The 17,137-nt window shown below is 39.3% G+C and overlaps 1 protein-coding gene across 2 annotated transcripts in view; it reads right to left on the bottom strand.

The window, feature by feature from the left end:
* Positions 1–17,137, bottom strand: part of slit3 (slit homolog 3 (Drosophila)) — a 216,629-nt gene that overhangs the window by 17,465 nt on the left and 182,027 nt on the right. For both annotated transcript variants that reach the window (XM_048175935.1, XM_048175934.1), the window contains exons 24-32: positions 16,643–16,714; positions 15,107–15,270; positions 13,877–14,001; positions 10,955–11,052; positions 8,422–8,561; positions 6,005–6,098; positions 5,673–5,810; positions 3,527–3,770; positions 1,377–1,507 (exon numbers count right to left, since the gene is read on the bottom strand). In XM_048175935.1, coding sequence (XP_048031892.1) covers positions 1,377–1,507; positions 3,527–3,770; positions 5,673–5,810; positions 6,005–6,098; positions 8,422–8,561; positions 10,955–11,052; positions 13,877–14,001; positions 15,107–15,270; positions 16,643–16,714 — 1,206 coding nt within the window. The remainder of the gene's footprint in view (positions 1–1,376; positions 1,508–3,526; positions 3,771–5,672; positions 5,811–6,004; positions 6,099–8,421; positions 8,562–10,954; positions 11,053–13,876; positions 14,002–15,106; positions 15,271–16,642; positions 16,715–17,137) is intronic.

Below are 17,137 nucleotides of genomic sequence, written 5' to 3' on the forward strand. Positions count from 1 at the left end.
CCGGATAACACGTCAGCAGCGTCACTGCGGAGTCGTGAACCACACTCTGGAGCAGAAGGGGGTGGTAATGCACCAATAAGCTGGATGCCAACCGCCGTAAAACAGGAAAGAAGAAGAAGAAGAAGCGGAGTCGCGAACACGGACAACAGACCCGGAAGAGAATACAATGCTAAATAAAGTCGTAGTTTTTGTTGTTTTTGGACCAAAATGTATTTTCGATGCTTCAAAATGTCGCAGATGTCCTAATTGCCAAAAACAACCACGGCGACAGATGAAAGGATTCAATGGAATCAATTCAATGGAATCAATTCAATGGAAAGGATTCCGGAAGAGAAGACAATGCTGAATAAAGTCGTAGTTTTTGTTATCTTTGGACCAAAATGTATTTTCGATGCTTCAACAAACTCTAACTATAACTCTAACTCTAACTTTGATGATGTTTTTATTACCTTTCTGGACATGGACAGTATACCGTACATACATTTTCAATGGAGGGACAGAAAGCTCTATTTTAGACTAAATCTAAAATATCTTATACTGTGTTTCGAAGATGAACGGAGGTCTTACGGGATGGAATGACATGAGGGTGAGTCATTAATGACACAATTTTCATTTTTGGGTGAACTAACCCTTTAAGGCAAAGCTGTAATCTTGAACATTAAGGGGGACCAATTTTTTATAAAGCAGAACAAAGAAGGTCTAATTCTAGTTGGGAAATAGTCAATTTTGAACTATTTGCAAATAATATTTGCATTAAAATTTGCACACATACTTTTATTTGTATGCCTAATATGTTGAAAAACTCTCGTCACGTAATCACGTAAATGCATATTTTCAATTCAAAACAGCCAAATTTGAGAAAAAAGTCAAGTAGTTTGCATCACTGGATGTTACTGTCGGTCATTTAATATTTCTTTTGCAAAAAAGTTGTGTATTAAATGTTTCACTATTTAAATCTTACCTCACTTTCTTTCAATGTTAAACTGACATTTTGCACTGGAATTCACGCTCTGCTTCTGTAAACAGTAAACCCCGCCTACTTTGATTTGATTGGCCATCTCAATCATTTTGACATTGAGGAGCGCTGTTAGACCGCTGATGCAGACCAGACTAAAAATTTAACTTTTAAACCTTTTTGTCATCCTAACAACATACAGAATTTCAAATACTGGGGGGAGGTGACAATTTGTCCACTTCTAATTATTGGGGGGACTATATCTATGTATTGTCTATGGTGGTTTCGGCCCTGCTTTGAGGGTACTTCCCCTAAAAGTATTGTGCCCCTAAAGGTACAGTTATCGCTATACTTCCTAAGAGAGTGTAGGATGCCTTAAAATATTGCCTACAGAGTGTGTGTGTGTGTACCGTATCCTCACCTGTACACTGTGGTTGGGGGGTACTTGGCAACATCGTAGATCAAACGAATGTGTCCCTGGTACAGCTCTAGGGCGAGTGGGTCATGGTCCTCTTTATACAACAGAATGCCATTGTCCTTATCTGTGGCCACCTACAAAGACAGAGAGGCGGAAAATGGCAGAGACAGCAAAAGATCAGTGAAGGAGAATGGCAGGAAGACTTCTGAAGATTGAGGTGGAAGCGTAAAAGAAGGATGTACAAAACAATCAAGAGTGCGCGATAAGCACACTATTTCAACACAACATGCACACGGAGAGAGAAGCGCCGCAGGCCTGTGGCACTTAACTCCCTGTTTAGTCGAGGGCATCGAACGATACGCCTGCGAGCAAGCTGTGATGGAAAACAGCTCACGTTTATATATAAGCAGTAGGACGGGAGGACGAGAGGAAAGAAAATAGCAGTTGATGGCTTATGGAGTGTGGAAGCCTCTCTACACATCAGTTGAGATGGAGTGGACTGCTTACACTCAGAGCCTGGAGGCATATGAGCAGTTAATGTGTCCCTGTATTCGGTTTCTGTCAGTGGATATGTCACAGGAGGACCAAGTCATTAACGCTGTTTAGCACAGTTTTACTAAGAACACTGGAAATGAAAAAGCAACCTAATTTGATTGCTTTTTCTATATTTACTGCTCCCAAGTGCCCGGCCTCTGCGTGTTGCCTTTTAGGGCCTGTTCACACTCAGTCTGATGTGATGGAACCGAGGGAAAGTGTAACATATTCTGAATTAGTCCAAAGATGAAATAATGTCAGATTTGACTTAAAGGATTAGTTCACTTTCAAATAAAATTTCCCTGATAATTTACTCACCCCCATGTCATCCAAGATGTTCATGTCTTTCTTTCTTCAGTGGAAAAGAAATTAAGGTTTTTGATGAAAACATTCCAGGATTATTCTCCTTATAGTGGACTTCAATGGGCACCAAACAGTTGAAGGTCAAAATTACAGTTTCAGTGCAGCTTCAAAGAGCTTTAAACGATACCAGACGAGGAATAAGAGTCTTACCTAGCGAAATGATCAGTCATTTTCGAAAAAAATTTAAATGTATATGCTTTATTTAAATAAATGATCACCTTCCAAGTGGTTCTGCCAAAACCGCACTTTCGTATTCTTCAAAAAGCTTACGCTGTACTTCCTACGCCTTCCCTATTCTACTTACGGAACGAACGCAGCACCAGTTCCATTTTTTCCGTAAGTAGAATAGGTAGAATAAGTATAATTATTTTCGACTGAAGAAAGAAGGACATGGACATCTTGGATGACATGGGGGTGAGTAAATTATCAGGAAAATTTTATTTGAAAGTGAACTAATCCTTTAATGGAAAAGTCTAAAATATGTGCACAGTGCATCGCGGTTTGTTGCATATGGGGCTGCAGACCAGTCAGGGTGCCGATGCTGACCCCTGTCCAACAGTGCCAACAGTGGACACATGAACACCAGAACTGGACCATGGAGCAATGGAGCTAACTTCCCATAGTGCATCCTGGTGCCATGTGTTCCCCAGGTAAGCGATGCACAAATCAGACCAGGCCACCTTCTTCCATTGCTCTGTGGTCCAGTTCTGATGCTCACATGACTTGGTTTAGAAAGCAACACTGAGTACTATTACTTAACTCACAAAGGTTACTCGATATGCAAATGTGCTTAGAGATACTGAAACTGAGAAATGCTGACATCCACGAGGAGATAAACATCTACTGAGCTCTTTTTAATTTCTCCTACTTTAATTAACATTAGTGTGCCCTCCCGACAGTGAGAAGACAGGCTCATTTGTTGCAGATCTAGCGGTTATGCAGTGCCCCTGATTGCAACGGATAACAGCCCAGCTCAACCTCTATTACCATAATATATGTCCTCAGGAGAGGAATTATTCACGCAGGTGGACAAGAGGTGATATTCGCATAATGTCAGAAAAGCCAAAGATGGCTTAGACCATGCACTGCGGATAAAAAAAGAACTAGAATAGACGTCAGAGAGGCAGATCGCTTCTCAAAGATGCAGTTTGGGTGATATGCTGACTGACCTGAGGCTAGTGATATGTGAAGTATATATTACAGAAACTGATCTTGGACCTATTGTTAAGCATTACAGGAAGTGGTTACAGGTGTACCTGAAGGGATATGTGCATGGGTGGTCGGATCTTGGTGCCGGAGAGCTCTACGTAGGTGTCTTTGCCGAGGAAGTGCACCGTGACCATTTTATGGCACTTGATGCCGAAGAAGCCAGGTAGACAACGACACATGGGCTCTCCCTCCATGACCAAACACTGGGCTCCGTTTTGACAGTCAGATTGATCACATGGACTCGTCTTTTGGAGCAATACCATTGGTGGAGGATTCTCACAGAACAACCCGCTAAGGAAAGAGAGAGATAAATAAGGCATTTACACCAGTGTTGTGGTAACAAATTACAAGTAACGTGAGTTATGTAATCAGAATACTTTTTTCAAGTAACTTGTAAAGTAAAGCATTACTTTTAAATTGACAAGAATCTGAGTTACTTTTTCAAATAAGTAATGCAAGTTACTTTATTTTCCCATTTTTTGACCGACACCTCTCTAATTCAAACCGGCAATAATTAAATATGTTAAATAACACAAATATACTTTATGTATTTAATCTCACTTTATTAAACAATGTCTCAAACAATTCAACCATACTAATAGGCAAAAATGACTTTAGAGAAACATCACATTTGTGTTGCTTTTTTTCTGAACTAAAAGTGTTGAACTCCTATTCTTCTGCGATCCAGAATGGCAGCACGGCTGAAAGGTTTATTTGAGCTGCGCCCTCTACTGTACAGGTGTGAATTTGCATCTACTTCAGCCTAAGGCTTATTTATTTCACTTTTGGTGGTAAAGGGCATTTACATTTGCCAAAAACAGCCACAAATATATACTGTTTGTTATTAAAACCAAAGCAAGCAAGCTCAGTCCAGGTGAGAAAAAGTAACGCAAAAGTAACGCAATGCATGTTTTCTATAAAAAAGAAGTAACACAATTAGTTACTTTTTTTTTAGGGAGTAATGCAATATTGTAATGCTTTACCTAAAAGTAACTTTCCCCTAATCAAAAGTATGTAATAATTATTATTTGTCTTTTATGTCTTTTTAAGTCTTTTTTGCTCACCAAGGCTGCTCTTATTTGATCAAAATACAGTAAAAACAGTAATAATGTGAAATAACTCTATTTGAATATATTTAACAATGTAATTTCTTCCTGTGATCAAAGCTGAATTTTCAGCAGCCATTACTCCAGTCTTCAGTGACACATGATCCTTCAGAAATCATTACTGAATATTTTGAACAATTTTTAAAGCACTTTTAAGTGAACTTTCTTTCTTTCTTAAATCTAATTCACCCAAGAGAAGAAGATGGTGTTAGAATATTGATAGAGTGTCAGGATGGGTGGTAAGCCAGATTAATGCTGGGCTCAAGACACCATCAGGCCCTTAATTAGTATCTGTGGTGGAGTGAGGGATGCTGGGGAGAGAGCTATTGTTCTGCCACACACATGCTAGTCTTATAATTAGGCATATGGATATTCATCTTCCGTGCATCACAGATTTAATGATACACTATCATATAACAAATCACCAACAGAAGCTTGGTGTGTGTATGTTTGCACCATTTATCAAGACTTATAATGAACACAGGTGTGCAAGTTTCCTAGTGTTTGTGAATGTGTGTCTTTCCCCCGTGCAAGTACATGTTTTGTCAAGTCAAGTCAAGTCACGTTTATTTATATAGCGCTTTTTACAATGTAGATTGTGTCAAAGCAGCTTTACGTTGATAACCGGTACATAATTTTGGCTGCACAGCAGCTCTTAAAGAATAGTGACAATGCAGGCAGATCAAAGCACTGTTGAATATCAAATGTCAAGTCAAATATCAAGTGTCCCCAACTAAGCAAGCCAAAGGCGACAGCGGCAAGGAACCCAAACTCCAAGAGGTGACATCAGGTGGCAAACAAGTGGCAAATAGGTGTTAAAATGGAGAAAAAAAATCTTGGGAGAAACAGTGCTTTGTTACGACTCAGGTTGCTATCATAAGTCCGATAGGATCGCAACATTCAAAGTATTTTGTGAATGTATATGTATGCAATTTCTGACCTAGTTATACTTTTGTGGACAAAATTGCAACGAGGAAAAAAAAACAAGGCAGGGTCAGTATTTATCTATAATGTTTATATTTGAATTATATTAAAATATTTATAACACTTTACAATAAGGTTTTATTAGTTAACCTTTGTGTCTCACCTGAACCCCTCCCTGCACACACATGTGTATCCATTGATGGCGTCGACACACTCCGCCCCATGCTGGCATTTGTTCTCCAGACAGTCATTGTAATCCTGCTCACACTGTTGGCCAACATATCCTGGCAAACATTCACATCTGAAAAAGAAAACAATAGTTTAGATGCTAGAGATGACTAGAAAAAGAGGCAGCTCAGGCACTCGGCAGTGATAATAACACTTCTGGCTACAACTCGCTGACCATTACAGGCAGCACAGGCAGGTCATGTTGTCTTTCTTCTGAAGTTCTGACCTATATTCTGCTCCATTTCCCAGAGGAGCTCACCATCTCACCTGTAGCCCTTACTGAGGGGAACACACTTGGAGTCGTGTTGGCAGGGGTCAAAGCCAGGCAGACAGGGGTCAACCACCTCCTCACACAGATCACCTAAAAGACACACAAAGAAAAGGAACAAATCAGTCTAACATGCTGAAACACTCAGTTGTGTGGCTAAAGGAGCTCTTTGACTGAACATTCATGCGTGTCATGACCCTCCTCGAGGTGTTTTCGCCGCTCACACCATCTGCCAGCATTTAGACTGTGAGGCTTTTCTCCACCAGGCTCAACTGAAAACACATCTTTGTGTGATGGCAAAGTCTTTCTAGAGCACTCAGCTCAGCAGGGTCCAATCGAAGGCGCTAAATCACTGCCAACCAGAACCGTCAATACATTCCCTGTTCCCGTCCACCTGCTGTAGGACGTCCGGCTTTGCGACAGGCTGCACTAGGTCTGATCCAAACTCCACATCCATGCACTCATTCACCCAGATTCCTAGCATTTCCTGTCCAGGACACTTGCGTTGGTGTTGCTAGCTGTATGGCACAGAAGCCGCTCAGAAACAGATGTACCCTCTCTGTGCTCCGGCCCTCGAGACAGGGTTTAGGTGGTCTGCTGCCAGGCCAATTTCCTCTAGACCCTTTCTGCAGCGACTGTGTGTGTTCTTCGGGGAATCAGTGCAGTCGGTGTCTGCAGTTCACACACGACTGCCTATGTTTCCTGCATGCACCTCGCAGGCTGCAATCTGGCAAACAGCTCAGGCTGTAGGGTTTTAAATTAAATCTGAATGTTGGTGGTAAGACTAGTACTGACCGACATTAATACAGAACAATCTTCAGTAGAATTTACAACAGCTGGTAAAATACATACAGAGATGACAATGGAGAAGCAATGAATGTTTAAATGGGACATATCATGAAAATCGGACTTTTTACATGTTTAAGTGCTATGATTGAGTCTCCGGTGCATCTAGCAACCCAGAAAACATGAAAAAGGACAATCCAGTAACTGTGTTTTGGCAAGCCTTTCTCTGCAAGCATGTGAAAAAACAAGCCACTCAGATTTCACTCCCCTTGTGATGTAGGAAGGGGAGCTTATTATAATATTACCACCCCTTAATCTGCATGTTTCCACCCACGGTGTCTGCATTTTGTTTTCACAAGGGACAACGGTGTACCAGTTCTAAAGCCATGGCAAAAGTTCAAGCAAAGCATGCTAACTGTTCTGTCGTTGGCTGCACAGACGAGCACTGAACACTATTTAGAGTCTCATTAGCTTGGATAGACTGCAAGTTGACCCTGGCAAGTTCGATTGCTAAAAAAAGGAGAGTTTCTGTAAGAGCAATATTCTGGATAAAATATTAGACCATTCACAGCATTTGATAGCAATCATAAACATTAGCCTGGAAAACAGGTACGCTATGTATAGTGGGCGTCCATACGGGTTTTGCGCAAAAGATTAACATGACGGCACATGCTATTGGTTGAGTTGAATCAACTCCGCAGCAACTACATAAATTTATTCACTAACCATTCAGAAACGACTAACAGTTGTAACTTCTTCCTGAGTCTCTCCATCAGTGTCGACTCCGGTTTGAACAATGTAAGGCTGAACACCGTTACTCGATTTGTCTGCGTGAGATTCTTCAGCTTTGTTGTTGTTGAGCAACCGACGCATGAGCTGTTAAAGCTCCGCCCCCTTCTGGAAAGTTTTTGCTCACACCCAAATAGGGTCAAATTTGACAAGCTATAATAAATGATCTGATAAATGAGCTGAAACTTCACTGACACATTCTGGGGACACCAGAGACTTATGTGGAAAAGGGCATAAGAGGTCCCCTCTAAAACTCAGTTTAAGGCTGTGCCCTTTAAGCAGACCGCTGTGTGTGCCCTACAAGCTTATGGATGTGGCCAGGCTTGTACCGCAGCAAGTACACACACTCTCTTGTCTACACCAACTGTACCCGCTCCAAGGGAGGTGGCAAAGAGGAATGCCGTTTTAATGACAGGGCCCGTTAGGAGCAGTTGCACTTCCTATTTTGAGGAAGGAGAAGAGTGGAGGCCAGAAAAGAAGAGAGGACAAGAGCAGCGGTGGCACTGCTCAGCACTTGGCAGATCACAAGTGGAAATGAACAGACAGTTTTAACAACAGCTGAACTCTAAATCCGCTGAGTCAGGATGTCTGTCAAGAGCTGGTTTGTTTAGTAAAAATGCCCACTACCAACCTTAACATGTATATTATTTTGGTTTCCTAATGTTTTCTTAGCCACCTCAGTTGTGGCTGGAGGATATAAATGCAATTGGCAAAGCCCGGCCAGCGAAATGGCCTCATTGCGGTACGACTGAGACAGACAAAGAGGGAAATATGACTAAGAAAATTGTATCAAAGTGTCTGAATGTATTTATAGGCTGGTTCAATGAGGTTGAACTGGTACCTCTGTAGTTAGGGGGGCAGACACAGGTGTAGTTGTTGATGCCGTCCACACAGGTGGAGTTATTCTCACAGTCGTTGTCTTCACAGTCATCAGGATTCAGCTCACACTGCTGGCCCTCATACCCAGGTGGACACACACAGCTACAGGAATGGTAAGTCACAAGACAATGATCAATACTTCAAATGTTAGAACAAAAGGATACACATGGGTTTTAGTGATTTAGCTCTGTTGGGTGACACCCTGATACCGCCAGACTGATATTCATAACAGAGTCATTTGTTGCTATTCATGTCTCATTGTTTGGTCTCTAAAGCTGTATCTCGTTTCGAAGGCTGCGTCACACTTGTCGGCCGCATATGACATAAAGGATGTCTTATTTCAGAACAGTAATTCCTAGTGGAGTGTATATTGTTGTCATTTCTTAATGACTTTGGAATGTAGGGGTCAGTTTACTGAAATGAAGCAGCTTTAATGACGTATGCGGCTGACAAATGCGACCTCTGGAGGACGCAGCCTTCGAAATGAGACACAGCTTGAATGTCAACCCAACATCCTTCATTAGTGCATCGCTCACAGCCAACAAGAACACAGAGTTCTGCTTTTAACATGTACTCAACACATTACAGGGGTAGTTCGGCAAAAAATGATAACTCTGGCATTACTTATGTTGCAGAAAACGAAACATTTCTTTTGTACACTCTTTAAGTTGAGAATGCATCATAATTGATTTTTTGATTTTGGCTTCCAACGATTATGAAAACAAGGTAATCGGCTTAATGTGCCGCTGCCACAATCCGTCCAGCTTTTGTTCCTCTCTAAGCCAAACTTCACATCCAAATCAGCTGAATAAGTGAGTGTTGTAAAATGCAGTCTACTGTTGCTAAACTGCAGAATGTGCTTGATATTAAACAGTGTTATTAAAAGCGCATTAAGCCACAAAAGAGATACTGTTCCTTAGGCGGCGTTTTGTGTGCACGCTCCGAGGTTGATCCGAACTCGTATAAGCAAAGCATACTGGTTTCGGATTCGCGCATAACCGTCAAAATGCCGAAATTTTGCTTTGCAGAGTATCCTCGGAAACATAATCGGTTATGTCTTAAGTGAATGTAAACAGTTGAGAAAGAAACTGCATGTGTAACAGTATATTGGATCCGTGCAGCTCTTAAAGTGACAGCAGCCTAATAAATCTGCTGCAGTCATTGATGTTAATCAAACAACAAAAGACAAAGATAAAATCACTCGCTGCTCTTGAATGAATAAACTTTGTATTTTTAATAAGTATTTGTCTATATTATTCTATACAGCATTGTTATTTTACATTTGATTACTTTATTCAATTTCTATTGTCTATTAAAACCACTATAAGTACATCTTCATGAAAACCTAAAGCACTGTTTGTATTTTTGTTCTGTTTGTCTGTAATTCATTTTTTTGTTCTTATTGTATTGCTGACTGTTCTGAGGACCTTTTACTGACATTAGTTAACCTCGTACTAGTACTAGCATCAATAATCGTATTAAATAATCATGATTTCAATATTGACCAAAATAATCGTGATTATGATTTTTGCCATAAGCAGCCCTTAATATATTTTGGTAACTTTAGTTTAGGGTCCAGTTCTCACTATTAACTAGCTGCTTTTAGCATGCATAATACTAGGATATTGGCTGTTTATTAGTACTAAAAAAAGCACATATTAATGTCTTATTCTGCATGATCATATTCTACATCCCGTAATCCTACCCAATACCTAAACTTAACAACTACCTTACTAACTATTAATAAGCAGTAATTAGGGGTTTATTGAGGCAAAAGTCATAGGTAATAGTTAATAGTGAGAATTGGACCCTAATCTGAAGTGTGACCATATTTATTTTTCTCTGTTGTTTTGTCTTTCTGTGGCTATCCGTAAGTCTTGTAGGTCTGATCCATCAGTGGCTGAGGCTCAGTGTTTGATAAACCTCCATCTCCATGGTGACTTGCTGAGCTCTAGCAGTAAAACTTATCTCAGTGTTTAGCAGAACCCACACCCGTTTGTACCCTTCCACCCAGTCCCTGCCCTCTGGCTGCCAACTCTCAGGGGCTACGCCAGAAACTGATATATTCCACCCACAGACACATAAAAACACACAAACCTCTGGACTCATTTGCTGGATATTTTTTGTAAAGTCGTTGTGCAATTCTGTTTTCTGCTGGACGTGAAACGCCTGCCCAAATTGCCTAATATGACATTACCAAAGTTGCCGGGTGATTTATAGGACACAGAGGACATATCTTGTGCCATTACAACAATCTGCTTCTTTCAAATGTCCAGGGGTATTACAAGCATTGAATTTTTAATGCACAGATTTTGTCCAGATGTGCATTTTAACACAGGATTTCCAAATTAAACTATTTCATTTTTTAAATCTTATTTATAACCTTTTGACACTATTCATAGCAATAATGGAAACACTGTGCAGGCTACATTCTGGCCTATGTTATCAGTATAACTCAACATGTCAAAATATAATCTGTACAGGTCTGGATGTACCTGTACTGTCCGTCCAGTCCAGGTGTGAGGTGACACGTGCCTCCATTAACACACGGCAGGCTGATGCAGGCGTTAATGGGAATCTCACAGTTACGACCCTGAGGAAAGAAAAGGACAGTGAGCATGGATTAACCCTTGTGCAGCAATTAAAAAAAGTTACACATACATCCATAGTGGACAAAAATGTCTGTGTCAAGCTTGGGAGCACAGACTTAAGTTTGGTCTCATTTTAAAGAAGATCCTTGACAGATTATTGTTGAAGTAAAAAAAGTGAAACCAAAAAAGTTATAGAGGTTTAAGTTTATGAAAATGATCTATGAACATAATTTTATATCAAATATATATTTTATGAAACATGTTGAACTCTTAAACTGCTAGAAAATCAAAGTCATAAATCTAAACAAGCTGTGTTGCAAATTTGAGGTTGATATCTCAAAAAATGAGCTTTTAGTAAGATTTTGTTCGGGTGCAGTACCAAATTTTCCCCATTAGATGCCAGCAAAGCTCCACTGAAACACACAGTGATTGGATTTGTGATTTGCAGTAGAGATTTGCTTTATAGGCCAAAACATGAGAAAATGGCACCATCTGGTAAAAAATATTCAAAAATTTAATTTTGAAGCTTTGCCAACAGAATGAAAGCCTATTAACAAAGACCGCATCATTTTATAGTTAAATGTCCCTGGGATTAACAATTGTAGTTTTATTGGGGACATTTTTGTCCTTAAGGTCCTGAGTGTAACTATTTTGTGTACCGAGTGTAAAATAAATTTATTAGGAAATGGGGTAAAATAGTAAAATTCCAATAAAAATAAACACATATGCCAAAATTTATGTAGTTGGTACAGAAGATGATTAGGGCCAAGCAATAATAAAAAAATAAAACCATCTCGAGATTAAAGTTGTTAAATTTTGAGAAAAAAGTCGAAATAAAATGTTGAGATTAAACTCATTAAATTACGAGAAAAAACTCGTTAAATTTCGAGAAAAAACTCGTTAAATTTCGAGAAAAAAGTCGAGATAAAATGTTGAGAATAAACTCGTTAAATTACGAGAAAAAACTTGTTAAATTTCGAGAAAAAAGTCGAGATAAAATGTTGAGAATAAAGTCATTAAATTACGAGAAAAAAGTCGTTAAATTACGAGAACAAATTTGTTAAATTATGAGAAAAATATCATAAAATTTCGAGAAAAAGGTCGAGATAAAATGTTGAGAATAAACTCATTAAATTACGAGAAAAAAGTCATTAAATTACGAGAACAAATTCGTTAAATTATGAGAAAAATGTCGTTAAATTTCGAGAAAAAAGTCGAAATAAAATGTTGAGAATAAACTTGTTAAATTATGAGAAAAAACTCGTTAAATTTCGAGAAAAAAGTCGAAATAAAATGTTGAGAATAAACTTGTTAAATTATGAGAAATTATCGAAATTTAACAACTTTAATCTCGAGATGGTTTTATTTTTTTACTATTGCTTGGCCCTAATCCTCTTCCGTAAGTTGGCATTAACAAAGGCAACATGATAAAAGAAAAAGAAGACAAAAATCTCCATGAGGTCGCACACGAGTTAAGAAAGAAACATGTCTGACCCTTAGATGCTTTCAAAGGTGAAGAGGTGAAAGGAATAAAAGCCATTATCTACAATATAACATAATGAGTTCTGAGTAAAATGTCAACTTAAATGTTAACTGCAATTTACTGTTTAAACAGGGTTAAGGAGCAGACATTAAGGGCAGTGACTCGTATAGTTATTATTGTTGCTCATACTTATAATTAGGAATCTGTCTCTTCACCCTAAATAGTAAACTACCACCCAGAACACCCTAGCAACCACACAGCAAAATAATATAAACATTTAGAGCATATGAGCAACTAGGATTGTAGTTTTGAGCACCACTCACTATATATCCAGGCCCAGTCTCAGCTTTAGTTTAATATCATGGTATACTGAAGATGTATGTCGTGCCCTGATCCTTTTACACTGTGGGGCTGTAACTCCGTGACTAACATTCTCCGTTTCAATTTCAGACAAAGGCTTTTGCCACTGATATGCCTGTTTCCTCTGCTCTTCTCAAAGGGCCCATATGCCTCTGTTTTCTCTCTCTGTCTCTGTTTCTTCTCTTTCTTCCTCCTATGTTTGATTTAATTCAGTACTCTTGAACATTCTAATTAATCTTCACTTACTTCGAGGACAGACACACACCTGCAGCTGACCTTGAGAGCTGTGGTTTTAATTAAAAGACAGCCCATTGGTTCTGTCTTGTAGAGGGCGAAGGGTTAAGCTCTTATCTGTTCTTCAACAGAACAACACTGACAGGAATCCCATAACCAAACAAAAGGGTAATGATTTCACACTGCAGTCAGGACACACACACATTCTCAAAGCACTTTTTGTGTGAAACCGAGTGTGTTTGATGTCAGACTTTGGTTCATTTGGTTTTTTAAAGCTGTTTAAAGGTGGCTGTTTAAATCTGCTTGAAAAGGTGGTCTAAAATGTAAGTTCATGTGTACTACGGTACGTTTATCTGTTTTAACTCATGGAAGTGAACTGCTTGATGCCATAAAATTAGCATTTCTGTACGCTCCACTTATCATTTCTCATAGCTTCTTGTCTCGAAATAAATTGCTTTTGAAAAGCAGCCCACATTCTTTACATCTCTTGCAATGCATTTGCCAACTTCACCCCCAAGGTCACACGCTGCCTGCTGAGAACGAGTCTACACAAACACCGCCTCACAAACGCTGCCCGGGCACAATAGGAACTAATCAGGAAATTCAGATACAGTAAGTTGAGCTCGGGAAGATGGATGATGAGGCTCTCTTGCATGTAATGATGCACATAACTCAAAGGAATATTCTGTATATTCTGAACACGTGTGCAGGACGACAGGATGTATGTGGGCCATTGGCTGTTCGCTCACCTTGTAGCCAAAAGGGCAGGTGCAGTGGTAGGAGCCTGTGACATCACTCACACATGTGCCGTTGTTCTGACAGGGAGCCGCCAGACAGGGGGCGCACTTGGACATCAGATTCAAATCTGCTGGACCTGAAAGGCAACACAAATTATGAAGAGTAAATGTGTTTTTATGTGTTCTTCTTTTATCAAACAGATTGTATTTTTAAGTATATTTGATGTAATATTGGTTACAATTCTGTACGTTGTTTGTCATTAATAAAGCATTAAAAAACAAATAACTAAAAATAAACCCATATAAATAAAATTCCATTAAAAAAATAAAAGGGAATGGAGGTGACATGAAAAATAAGTCGACCCTTTACTTGTGAAACAATTTATCTGTGCATGTTATTTCTAGAAAAAAAAACATTTTATTAAAATGTAAAATCTACTCTGACTCAATTTTAGTTTTATTATTAGTATATTATAGTATTATATATTATTATAGTGTTTCAAATTAGCGTGTATATTTCTATTTCCATTTTTATTTTAATTTTAGTTAATAATTGTTGTAAATGCATGTTAATCATTTTGATGATGTGCTTTTGTCATTTTTAACATTAAATATTTCTATTTCTATTTATAAAACTTTTATTTTATAAACTTATTTTATTTTGTTAGTTGCCCAGGCAACATATCTAATTTTAATTTAAATTTTTAAAGTTTAAATTTTCCATCTAATATTTAGATTTTATTTCAGCTTTATTTCAATTAACAAATACTTTATTTAACAAATTTATAATAATTTTAGTTAATGATTAAAAAATGACTTTTCTTATTGGATAACATCACATCTTACTTTTTCTTACTTTTACTTTTCTTACAGTACGTTCTTCCACTTTTCATAATCCAATCAATTCTGATTGGATAACACTAAGTCCCACCTTTCCTCCTCAAATATCATTCTGAAATATGATTTATCGCATAGACATTGTCATTGCAAATGCCGCTTCGTGCTTCCGACTTTAAGAGGCTCGACGTTGTTACTCTCACACTTTCTTTTTGGAAACTTTGTACTCATAGAAACAATGGAGAAGGGACAGATTATTATTTAGGGAGAGAGAAAGAGAGAGGGGAACTAGATCAGGAAATGATGCAGACCAAATTCAAATCTGCATTTCCCATACAAGCACCATGTGTCTGGAGCAAATTAACCAGCATTAGAGAAGACAGACAAGACAGAAACAAGACTCACCTTTGCACTGGAAGCGATTGAGGGGCGTAGTAAGCAGCAGTCGGTCCGCCATGTCGGGTGGTCCAGTGCAGCGGGCGATGCCAGGCTCTTTAAACCCAGCCTTCACCCACTGAGACAACCAGCGCAGCTCGCAGTCACAGTATAGGGGGTTCGCACCTAGAGCCCTGCATGAGAGGAGACCAGTGTTTGAAAGGGTTAGCAGTACGATTCGTTCCAACCCTGCTCCTGGAAAGCTACCTTCCTGTAGACTTCAGTTCCATCCCTGCTCCAACCCTGAACACCTTGATTAGCTGCTTCAGGTGTGTTTGATTGAGGTTGGAGCTGAACTCTTCAGGATGGTAGCTCTCGTGGAGCAGAGTTGGACAGCATTTCCCAAAAGCATCGTAAGCCTAAGTAGATTGCAGAAGCATTGCCACCAATACGATCAACGTAGCTCATGATGCTTTTGAAAAATGCAGACCTGGTCTAGTGGAAATGCTTTTGTTTTTTCCTTATGAATAGTGGTGCGTTCAAGTCACTTTAATCAGGGAAAGATGGCGGTGTACCTTCTCTTAAAGGGATAGTTCACTCAAGAATGAAAATTCTGTCATCATTTACTCACCCTCAAGTTGTTCCAAACCTGTATAAACCCAAGCAGATCTCGCCCCCCCATTGACTAGCATCGATTTTTTTTTCCTATTATGGTAGTTAATGGGGGGCGAGATCTGTTTGGGTACAAACATTCATCCAAATTTCGTCTTTTGTGTAAATTTATGCAGGTTTGGAACAACTTGAGGGTTTTCATTTTTGGGTGAACTGTCCCTTTAACTACACAAAAATACAGCAAGGTTTTTAAACTCTACAGTACTTGAGAATATGAAGAATTAAGAAACCACATTATGTGTGTTTGGTTTTTTATGTTTTCAATTAATTTATGAAAATGTACCATCAACTAGAGATATGGTAGATGAGTAGAAGCATATATTTTCTCACTTGTCCCTAACTCAGAAATTCAGAAATAAAGTTTTTAATTCGTAACTTTGTGTCATTCATGTGCGTTCAACTCGTAAATACAATTTTTCCGACATGACTTGAATGCACCATACTACACTACAGTACATCACAAAGCCAACATCTTCATTTACTACAGACATCTCAATTGCACGTCCATCAATTCAACAGGGTCTTTATTCCTCAATGGTGATTTTTTTCCCCCCTGACAGTTCTTTTCAATGAGGAAACAAGGAGCTACAGTAGCTCTACTCCAAACCGGCAACAGGAACTACAGCCAGAGAGGAAAAAAACAACATGGCCATAAGCCTTCATAATAGATGCCTTTTAGCTGTAATAAAATTTACAAAGATTTCCTGTGGGGCTCGGTCTCCGAGCGCGGAGCACAAGGCTGCACTCTCTCTAGGTTGCACCCGGTAATGAGGTAAAACTTACATTGAGTCTAAAGACCTGAGTTGGTCTCTAAGGTTGAGACTGGGAGAACATCATTAATAGAGGCAGAGAATGTTCTCACACTGGCACACACACACACACACACACACTTACAGATGAGACAGAGATGTCAAGTGGCTGAAGGCTCCCTCCGGAATAGTTGAAAGGTCATTTCCGTGGAGGGTTCTGAAAGAGAAGAATGAAAAGAAAATGAAAAAAAGCATTGAGCTCTGGGAGTTGGTTTCATTGTTTTCCACACTATAAATGATGAAAGAAAGAAAGAGGGAGAGATAGAGAAAGAAAGGGCCAGTCATTCAAGGCATTTAGCGCAGATTATAGAAAATCTCTGCCGTTTTTGTGAGACACCAGTGGGAACGGCAGATTTGCATTGAGATTTCATTGTATGCTGTGTCAGTTCTGTTTAATAATTTCTCGCTCTGCCCACACATACACACTCAGACTGCAACCCGAGAGCATGATTGGACAGCTACGGACCCATGAGGCCACGTCAACGGTGGCCCTGGGGCATTCTGGGAAATTAAAAAGTGACAGTGATGACTGCCTGGCAGACTAAACATGAGGAGGCCGGAATAAGGTGGGCGTCCTTTG

This window comes from Megalobrama amblycephala, linkage group LG23, assembly GCF_018812025.1.
Source record: "Megalobrama amblycephala isolate DHTTF-2021 linkage group LG23, ASM1881202v1, whole genome shotgun sequence".
Lineage (NCBI taxonomy): Eukaryota > Metazoa > Chordata > Actinopteri > Cypriniformes > Xenocyprididae > Megalobrama > Megalobrama amblycephala.